The sequence below is a fragment of the Diorhabda carinulata genome, chromosome 2 (assembly GCF_026250575.1).
Source record: "Diorhabda carinulata isolate Delta chromosome 2, icDioCari1.1, whole genome shotgun sequence".
NCBI lineage: Eukaryota > Metazoa > Arthropoda > Insecta > Coleoptera > Chrysomelidae > Diorhabda > Diorhabda carinulata.
The window spans coordinates 21,372,844-21,383,309 of record NC_079461.1 but is presented as its reverse complement, the minus strand read 5'-3'; the positions used below and the strand labels follow the sequence as shown (position 1 = coordinate 21,383,309).

General features: G+C 28.6%; 2 protein-coding genes across 2 annotated transcripts; both read right to left on the bottom strand.

Annotated features, from left to right (window-relative positions):
• Window positions 1-526: 526 nt before the first annotated feature.
• Window positions 527-1,194, bottom strand: LOC130903739 (spliceosome-associated protein CWC15 homolog). The gene has a single exon (XM_057815988.1). The coding sequence runs from the start codon at window positions 1,151-1,153 to the stop codon at window positions 527-529; it is 627 nt and encodes a 208-aa protein (XP_057671971.1). The 5' UTR covers window positions 1,154-1,194.
• A 1,624-nt stretch (window positions 1,195-2,818) lies between these two features.
• LOC130904110 (pro-resilin-like) lies at window positions 2,819-9,331 on the bottom strand. The gene is made up of 4 exons (XM_057816676.1): window positions 9,090-9,331; window positions 5,952-6,176; window positions 3,867-4,137; window positions 2,819-3,799 (listed from the first exon to the last, which is right to left on the bottom strand). Exons 2-4 carry the CDS (start codon window positions 6,153-6,155, stop codon window positions 3,675-3,677), a joined length of 600 nt encoding a protein of 199 aa, XP_057672659.1. The 5' UTR covers window positions 6,156-6,176; window positions 9,090-9,331; the 3' UTR covers window positions 2,819-3,674.
• Between the last annotated feature and the right edge of the window lie 1,135 nt (window positions 9,332-10,466).

Here is a 10,466-nt window from a genome sequence, read left to right as displayed (position 1 = left end):
TAATCAGCAACGGTCATAATTTAACAGTTTATGCCAGCAATGTTGCCAGATAGATTCGGAAACTACTATTTTAAATAAATATGGAGTTAGATAATTACTTTTGTTCATCGGTAATAAATTAATTTAATCGTATAATGGTTGATATAGCATAAATGAAATTTTTTCTCTACCTGGTTATAGTATAATGTGACAGATCGTAAAAATTACGCGATCGATATTAAATTCAATGAAAATGAAATGTTAATTAACACTCACAATATGAACAGTAATCCAAGTTAGGCCATTTTTACATTTTATCTACGTTTTTATTTATAATAATCAATGATAATTCAAGGACTATTTATTTTCGTTGATTCGCGAAACGATTGTAAGTAATTTATAAACTCAGCAACGTTGCGCTTCCTCAAGTTGATTTGTATTATGATCAACGGGAAATTTAGGATTAAATAACAAACAATGACATTGTGTCTACGTCTCATGCTAAATTATTTTATTTATTTTACAAAAAAAAAATAATATAAATCTATTATTTAATATATTTTTCCATGAATTTTTTATGAAATTCCGATCTCACGGAGTCGTTTATAAAAACTTTCGTGTTTCTTTCGGGTTCTGTCTTGGCGCAATTCTTGAAAACAACATCTTCATCCCATCTCCTTCTAACTTTGCGGTTCACCTCATTTGCACCCATGGAATAATGCGTTAATAGGGGATTTCCGCTCAAAATATTTTCCATTCGGACTCTCTCCTCTTCCTGTTTTCTTTTAATTTCTCTTTTCGCGATATCGACATCTCGTTCTTTTTTTATTTTATTCAATTCTGCGAGTAAAGCCGCGTCGTCGTCGTCGTCATCGCTCGATTCGGAATCTTCTTCATCCAGAGGATCGTCCGCGTCTAAACTCGCAGCTGGAACTTGATGTAATTTCAACCTTTTGTTGCAATTTTTTCCACGTTCACGTTCTTCTAGTTCTCGTTTAAAATTTCGGATCCTAATTTCGTCGATAGTTCCCTGTCCGTATTCCCTATATTTTAATTTCGTTTGACCCGGCAAATCCCTACTGGAATACTGCCTGGAAATGACGCTAAGATCTTTTTCGTTTTTTCCCTGACCACCCCTTGCAGGCTCGAAAGTCGGACGGGCTGCTGTTGTCATTTGATCACTTTGAAATGTCTATAGAATGTAAATGATACATTGACGTTTGAAATTTGACAGGGAATATAAGAATAATTAAAAAAGTGGTTGCCAAATGAATAATCATAGAAATACAAATATGATCGTGGAAATAATGACGTAAGATTGAGTTAAATAATGAATAATCGCTGAAAATCAAATATGATTGTAAAAAAATGATACAAAACTGAAATTTACGTATTTAAACTGACTTTTAATTAGAAATAATAAATTTCTGTTTGACACATGACATAGAACAAAAAAATTGAAGTAAATTTGTGTCAGTTGTATGTATTTCAATAAAACCAAATTATTGTATCTGATTTGGCAACGTTTGACGTATATCACGGAACGCAAAAGCTGAAAAAATATCACTAAGAATCAAATGTGTGAGATCAATGACATAAAATGTACATTAACTTGGCCCAATGCTGACTAAAGTACGGAATGTATCTGTTTTATGTTTGACATATGACATGGAACACTAATTTCGAATAAAAACGATGTATAAAAATGATTAGTCGCCAAAATTCACGTATCGTGTATGTATATCAATAGAAATGACTCAATATACTCGATTCGGCAACGTTTGACATATGTCACAGAACACTAAAGTCGAAAAAATTTAAGATAAGAAACAAACAATCGTGGAAATCCCAATATTTTCAAAATAATTAAAAGAATTATATGTTAATTTACCAAAATGACAGAATGTGTTCCATTTGACTTTTGACGTATGACATGGAACACAAAAGTTCGGATTGAACAAGAGCAGAAAGTAAAATGTTGTGATGAGAGTGAACAAAAAATACTGAATGTATCCGTTTTATGTTTGAGATATGACATGGAACACAAAATTTGGGAAGAAATCCTGGATGCGATATGAACAATCGCGTGAATTCAACCATTGTGTAACAACCGATTTGACGTTTGACACATGACATGGAACAACTGAAATGACGGAACGACGTTTGACGTATGTCACGGAAGACGAAGTTTGAAAAAAAGTGACGTAACATCATCAAGTTGACTTATTTGAAGCATTATTAATGCATTTATTATTCATTTAAAACGATAATTCATCGTATTAATCGACAAATTTAAAACATTTGCTCTTTACTCACACTGTAGACGTAACGGCTGTTTGGTAATTGGAAAATTAATAATAACAAAGACCTTTTGTCATGTGATATATGGACTAAATTACTTATTCCCACAGTTATATGTGCGAATTGTATTTAAATTTGCAAACTATGGGAAAAAATGTTACGTAACAGAAAGAAATTTTTAATAACTTTTACGTAAAATGTACCGGGGCTGGTAGAAATTTATTTCCCTCCAATTTGACCTTTCTAGACACTTCTGGTTATAGATTATATGAAGAATAATCGAATAGTGACGTTGGATAGGAAAAGAGGAAGAGGAATATTGATAAGCACCATTTTGTTCTAAAAGTGAAGGTATTACTATAAAAAAAAGAAATTTTGTTTTTTTTTTCATATATTTCAGTACAAAAATATAAAAAAAACATATGTACAAATATTTGAATACTTTGAAATTTCTTTTTTGGAAAGTTTGGTTAGAATACGTTTCTTTAAATCGATATTTTCAATATAAACCACATTCCAATTTACATAAACAAATTAATTTTTATTTATTAGAGACATTTTCTATAACAAACCATATTTCACATAAAAATGTTCCTATCTCCCCTAGTAAATCACAACAACTAGTTTCTCTCTATCTCTCTTTATTTTCTGGTGTAGACACGAGATATATAGTCGTACATAGTTGTGTAAGATCGTGTATAATATAAAAGTATTGTAGCCTACTTCACTTTAGTGAGTACAGGGCTGGACTGGTTTTCTTACGTGTATTAAATATTTTTCAAATCCATATTTAATTCCAAGCGCGATGTTCAGCGGACGCATATATGTATAAAAATCATCCATTCACTCCTATCTGACCTTTGTATCGAAAAATTTTTCATATGAAAAATTTTTTTCAAAACAAATTATAACTCGAGTAAATAACCCATCTCTCCTAACAAGCTACACGTCGTTTTTCTCTCTCTGTCTCACTCTTCTAGAGTCATTTACACGAAATGTAAAATCGCACAGTCACATTTGTGTATACAGGGTTGGACTATGGATTAGAAAATGATATTGTAGGGAGATTTCCAGAAATTCTTCTTTTTGTTTGTCATATCGTACTAAAGATGTTAGGAAAATTTAACAACACAGGGTGAAATTGGTCGATATGAATCCTGAAGAAAAAAAATGATTAAAAATTTCTTTAAACTAAAATATCCACCGGGTAAGTCGAGAGAAATTGAGAATTTCGAAGAGAGAAAATACTCGCCATAAATAGATATATACAACGTTAAAAAATAGGGGTGTAATATTTTCGTAAACTAGTATAATTTTTTCCAAAAACCTATCTTTCCAAAAAAAAATTTTAAAACTAAATTATATTAAACAAATCGTGATACGTAAAAACTAAATTATGGGGTTCCATAGCTGTTACTTGGGGGTTTGCTGCTGTAACCATTACTGTAAGAATCGTAATTATAGTTTCCACCCCCAGCCAAATTGTTAATAGCGGAAGCATCGTTACCATTATTATATCCTAGACAAGATTAATAACAGAAACATAAATTGACGTCACATTATAGTACAAATTAAGTTGTAATTACCGTTGTAAGAAGGTGTACCATATTGATTAGACACCCCTTGGTAACCACCTTTGTTGTACTGATCTGGGAACTGCGCTTCCCCTTCGTATTTGACGTCGGCGTGGAAACCGCTCTGCCAGTCCGCCCAGTAGGTGACGATTTGTGTTCTACCATCCGGTAGAGCCACCCTGTATTCTCCTCTCACTTGGTTACCGTCGCTGGTTTCTTGTTTGTTGTAATTTGTACCGGTATATTCGTCTTTTACTTGGTATCCGTATTCGTAAGATTTTGGCTGTAAATAGTAAATAATATCCACAACAAGAAACTAAATCTCAGTAGCAACCCTCGAATAAAAAATTAGCGACCACGGGTCATAATTCGAAGTTGTCAAAATTAAACGGACGGATAACTAAACCAATTGATTTAATTCATTACCTTTTTAATCATGATTCTAGATTTTTTTAAAATATTTTTATTAATACTAAATAATTTAGACGTTTTTTTTCTTAAAAAAATTAGTTCTAATGATTTATATCTATTGGCCTTTATAATTTTCTGAAAAGTGTTTTTTTCTAATATTTCTTTCTGATCTTACAAAAGTAGCTGATAGAGGTAAGTGGGGCAGCTGAATTTAATACTCAATATAATATCACATCATCTTTTCTTCTTTAATTTTTTAATTTAATTCTTACTTGAAATATAGTAGACACTGCATTTCCATATCTAATTCAAACGAATATACCAAAAAATGTGGATAATGTTACCATTATAGAAAAATTATGTTTAAAGTTATTTTATAAACTATTTTGTGGTATTATACAAGATTTTTGTACGAATGCGATTGATAATTATTTCTTTTAAGATGATATACGAGATATAATATAAATAAATTACAAAATTAAATTCCAAAGACTTCAAATTTCAATTTTTCACGATAACTATTTCACCATTATTATAAGTATATAAAACGTAATCTATTATATTTAACCCCTTAAACCTGCAGAGGAAAATTTTTCTTATATCATAGGCATTTCCAAAAAGAAAACATTCTATATGAAAATATCCCAATCTCCCCTAATAAAATTACTATAAGGAACATCTCTCTGTATGTCTCTCTCGGTTTTTTACCAGAAGCGTAATCAGAATTAGATCGGTGTATATAATGATGTACAGGGTCAACTGCACCTATGAATCGAGTTTGGACATTATGAATATTGCATTAAATATGATTTATTTATAAAATCGACGGTTCAAAGACGAATTAGTAAAGAAAATATATATTCAAATTGTTAATTTCTTTTAAAGAAAAAATTCAAAACTTATATGGATTTAGAGTACTTCATTTTATTTTTGCTCGTAAAAAAAATTTTATGTATCAGAGTTGTGGGAAATTTTAAGCTCTATACCATAATGAAAACAAATTTCCAAAAAAATGTTTTCTTCTAGCATTTATCGTTCAAAAATTGAGCAAAAATTTGAAATTTTGTTTATTTACACGGAAAATATAGTAAAAATAATAAAATCAAATCGATATTACATAGAAATATATAAAAAATAAATTTGAAAAAGTTGGTGTTTCTAAATTTTAAAAATTCAGAATGGCTGACGCTGAATATGAGTTTTTATAAATATTTTTTTCGAGATACGGTTCTCTGCAGAGAAAGACTTTTAGTTTGATATGAAATGAATATATAAACATATACAGGGTGTCCTATAAGTGTTCAAATTTCGTTAAAAACAACCTTAAAGTTTGTATTCTTCAAAATATACATGGTGGATAGAAAATTGGTTTTAAAACAAAAGATATACTTTTGAAAAGTTTTTCTCCTTATGATGTCGATTTATTACACACCAATTTTCAATAAATTAACGACTCTAAGTCATTATTAACATAATTCAACCATTTAGAAATGTGTTAAGATCAAAAAAATACTAATTTAAACAACACATGCTGTTTCTTAATGATCTAATTCGAATTTAATGTTTAAATCGTGAATTGGTATTTATTTTCCAGTTTTTTTTCGTTAATTATAATCATTAGAAAATCCCACATATTTTAATTTACGAAATTATCAATAACTACCCTCGTAGTAAGAAAAAACTTACTTCCCCATGGTCATAACCGTGTTGGTGGTCATTTCCACCGTTATAAACGTTGTTGTTAATATTGTAATCACCCTGTCCGCTGTATAAGGGTGCAGCTCCGCCAAAATTTGATCCCGAGCCTCGGTAATTTGTTATAGGAGATCCCAAAGGAGTGCCGTAACTTGTACTAGGTGGTTCACTTCTGGCAATCGAACTTACCGCCATTAAAAATAACGCGCTTCTTATCTGTGAAAAAAATTGTGAAAATTTCCAGAAGTAATCTAATTACCCATTGCCTCAATTATAAATAAAAGAAAATGTTTCAATTTTCGAGAAACATAAGAAAATTATAGAGAAACTGCGTCAAAAAATAATATAATTTCGAATTTTTCCAAAATTGCTGAAATTTTTCAAAAATTAAACGAAATACTGAGAAATTCCTTTAATTTTTTTAGAAAAAATAAATTAAAACTACCAAATTGTCGAGAAAATCAAGAGATTTTCTAAAAGTATCCAGACATTTGTCAGAAAAATATTTAATATAATTTGAAACTTCCGTGAAATGGCTGAAATATTCCAAAAAGGTATCAAAATGTAAGGAATTGCTCCAAAATTTTCAAAATAATCGATACAGTTATCAAAATTTGGAAAAAACTGTTTAAATTTTCAAAATATTCAGAAATGTATCGAATTACTCAGAGCCTAGCCTCAATAAAAAAAATACGTTATGAAATTTTTCCGAAAATATAAAAAAATTTATAAAAACATTGCGAAAATACTCAAATTTGAAAAAAAAAATAAATAATTTCAACTTTTAGAGAAATGACTGAAATTATTAACGAATTTATCAGGATTTTCAGGAATCCTTTGAAATTTTAAAATAAGGTTCCGACTTTCAAAAAAATTATTAAATATTCCAAAACCAACAATTATCAGAAAATAGCTAAACTTTTCGATGAAATTCTAGAATTTTACTAAAGAAAATAGTAAAATATTCAAAAAATTTTGGAATGTTGAATTTTCCTGAAATATATCGTATTGTTTGAAAATTAATTGAATCTTTATTGTTATGTTGCCAAATTATCAGAAAAATTTTGAAATTTTTCGAAATCATTGAAAAATTGCTTGATTTTCAAGAGAGATCCAAAAAACATAAGGTTAAAAAATATTCTAGAAAATACTAGAACTTTCCAAAAATATCCACGTTGAGAACTCGTTAAAATCAACCATCATAGCTATTTCCAAAAAAAAAACCATATCCTATATAAAATGTCCCAATCTCCCCTAACAAAAATTACTATAACGAACTCTCTGTCTCTCTCGGTATTTCACCAGAGGCGTAATCAAAATTAGATCGTTGTTGATAATGATGTACAGGGTCAACTGCACCTATGAGTTGAGTTTGGGCATCATGAATATTGCATTAAATATGATTTATTTATAAAATCGACGGTTCTACTAAGACGAATTAGTAACGAAAATAAATATTCAAAAAAATTTCGAAATGCTGAATTTTCCTGAAATATATCGTATTGTTTAACAATTAAATGAATTTTTATTGTTATGTTGCGAAATTGTCAGAAAAATTTTGAAATTTTTCGAAATCATTAAAAAATTGCTTGAATTTTCAAAAGAAATTCGAAAAACGTTCTAAAAAATACCGAAACTTTCCAGAAGTATACACGTTAAGAATTCGGTAAAATATTCCATAAAGTTATCAAATTTTCAAGAAAATACTGAAATTTTCCAAAATACTCAGAAATTGTTCAATTGTTGATAAAATTTTCCGCAAAAATTTAGTTAAACTTTCGAGACTGCTGAAAGTTACCCTAATTTGACATATTTCCCCAGAAATTGCTTCTATTTGTTTTCGAGAAAATGCTGGAACTTTCCAGAAACATCCAATTATCGGATTTTCAAAAAAATACTTAAATTTACCAAAAATATCCTCCAAAAAGGTATAGAACTTCACAAAATATTAGAAAAATAATGCAAAAACTTTAAGTAAACATTAAAAAAGTTTACGAACTTATAAGAAATGGCTCGGTTTATCAAAAAAAAAACCAGACCACCATCAATTTTCCAAAAAAGTTCCAAATATTCTCAAAATAACCAAAAATTAATTATATTGATACAAATGGGCTTGATATTTGGAAAAAATAGCAATACTTTACCAAATATTGAAGATTCTAAAATGCTACAAAAATATCCAGAAAATTATTTGAGTTTAGAAAAAAAATTTTCGAGAAAATATTAAAGGATTCATTGAATTGTTAAGAAATTACTCGAATTTACGAAAAAAATCTTCAAACTCCCTCAGTTTTTCAAAATTTTTCTAAAATTTCTTTTTCTTTTCGAATTTACGAAAAAAATCTTCAAACTCCCTCAGTTTTTCAAAATTTTTCTAAAATTTATTTTTCTTTTCGAATTTTCTATAAAAAAATATCACGGATTTAAACCAACATATTACAACACCTAACATAACCTCAAACAAATCCTATTCGTCTTTGATTGTAGTTTACATTACCCTAAATTTGGAAAAATCGATAAAACCCACAAAATACTCACTCCTACAAACATTTTGCTAATCCAATCAAAAATTTACGCACAAACACCTATCAAAATGAAGATGAAAATAAAACACCCAGTTCCAAGTGAAGATTAAATTAAATAACTACCATTTACCAAATAATTTTCGTTTATATACGGATGAACGTATTTACTAAACCCATTGTAAATAAATCACTTTTACTCTAGTTTCCTCCCACGCCGTTTTTATTTGGAGTAAGATTGTATCATCAAACGTGATATCCCCCCTTTTTACCAGTCGGTAAATCACTAGATGGGTTTCATGTTAACAAATACCTGGGAAATGACCATTTGTTTACTAAATTCTTTAGTAATAATAATAAAATTTATCTACGTATTTTGTTTTCTATTTATTACGATATACAGAATATCACGACTTTTATAAATTTTTCATTTGTTTTGTTACTTTGGAAAATACGGTCCTGCTACGATCAGCTGATTGCGGATCTTAACCCAAAACGATCAGGATCTAAACGTCGTGTGAAAATTTTAAATTCAAAACTTAAAGCAACTTACAAAATCTTTATTCTTTTAGTTTTTTTTTTCGATATTTGATGTTTATATATTTACCTAGTTTTTGTGTTTCCAGACCTTTATTCAATTGTTTTATTCTTCACCAGATACATCCAGTCACACACAGATTATACACAATAAATTCATAAGAATTAATCATAGATAAACATATAAACGTAATTATTATTTTTAAAATCACAAAAACGAAATAATAAGTCAACTCATCAAATGTATCTATTAATAAATCCAAAATGGCACTACCGATTACATATTTCAATCAATTTCCGAATGACTATAATTGGGTTAACTCAATCGTAGTTTCCGAAAAGCCCTAATATAGTAGTATTTACATTGTTGTCATATCTTCTTTTTTCCTGGAATTATAATCAATTCTGGGATTTTAAATAAGTCAATATTTAAGAACTAACAAAGATTTAGGTGGACATGTATGGACCTTCCTTTACCAAAAGATTCGAATGTTTCACTTAATGTTTGTTTTATGCTAATTATATAATTAAGTTAATTAGTATAATTAGGATTATCTACGTATACATTTGAGAAATGTATTTGTAACGAAACAAGGAAACATTCGACTATAAATATTCGGTTATGTAAAGTACCTAGCCGGTAATAAAAATTCTTTTTACAAGATTGTTTCAAAAGTTACAATTTGTTTACGTTAATCTAATAATCTTATCTGAATGTTTTTGAGACATGAACGGAATATTAAATCTAATAAAAAAAGTGGTCTTTTTATCACAATTAACTGATTTTTATCATATTTCTCAAAATTTTAATTTTTTTTTTCGTTGCATGTATAAAGTACATAGCAATCAAGAAATAATATTTCAAAGGTTCCGCAAGGCAACGTTGCATCTGTAACTTATGACTTGTCTGTATACGTCTACAATCAACACAATTTCAATTTGTGATATTTTGAATGGATAAAAAAAATTAGTTTCGTACTTCAAGAAAAATAGAAATTAGCCTTATTCATAGAGAATGTAGTACACCGTATATTTGTATTTAATTATTTTTTACAAAAAGTTGAAATAGTCTTTGTTTTGATATTCAATTCACGTCATAGGATACTGTTCCGATGATTATTCGATAATTAACGAAAATAAACGACTCCTTGAATATAGACAAACGTATGCACTGTTGTTGCCAAATTTAATGTCTTGAAACTTTATTTTTTTTTGTAACATAAAATAAATTGTAGGTCAGCTCGACAGGGTGAGATTAAAAAACTATTAAACGTGTTTTTTTTTAAAATTTATCATTTTTTTCGAATAAATATGTTCATTATGATGGAAAACATACTTTTAGGAAAAACATTCTATTAGAAACATCTATATTTTCACCGATTTTAATAAAAACCTGTTTAGTAGATTCTTGTTTCGTCAAGGAAAAATTGTTTTCCCATGTATACAT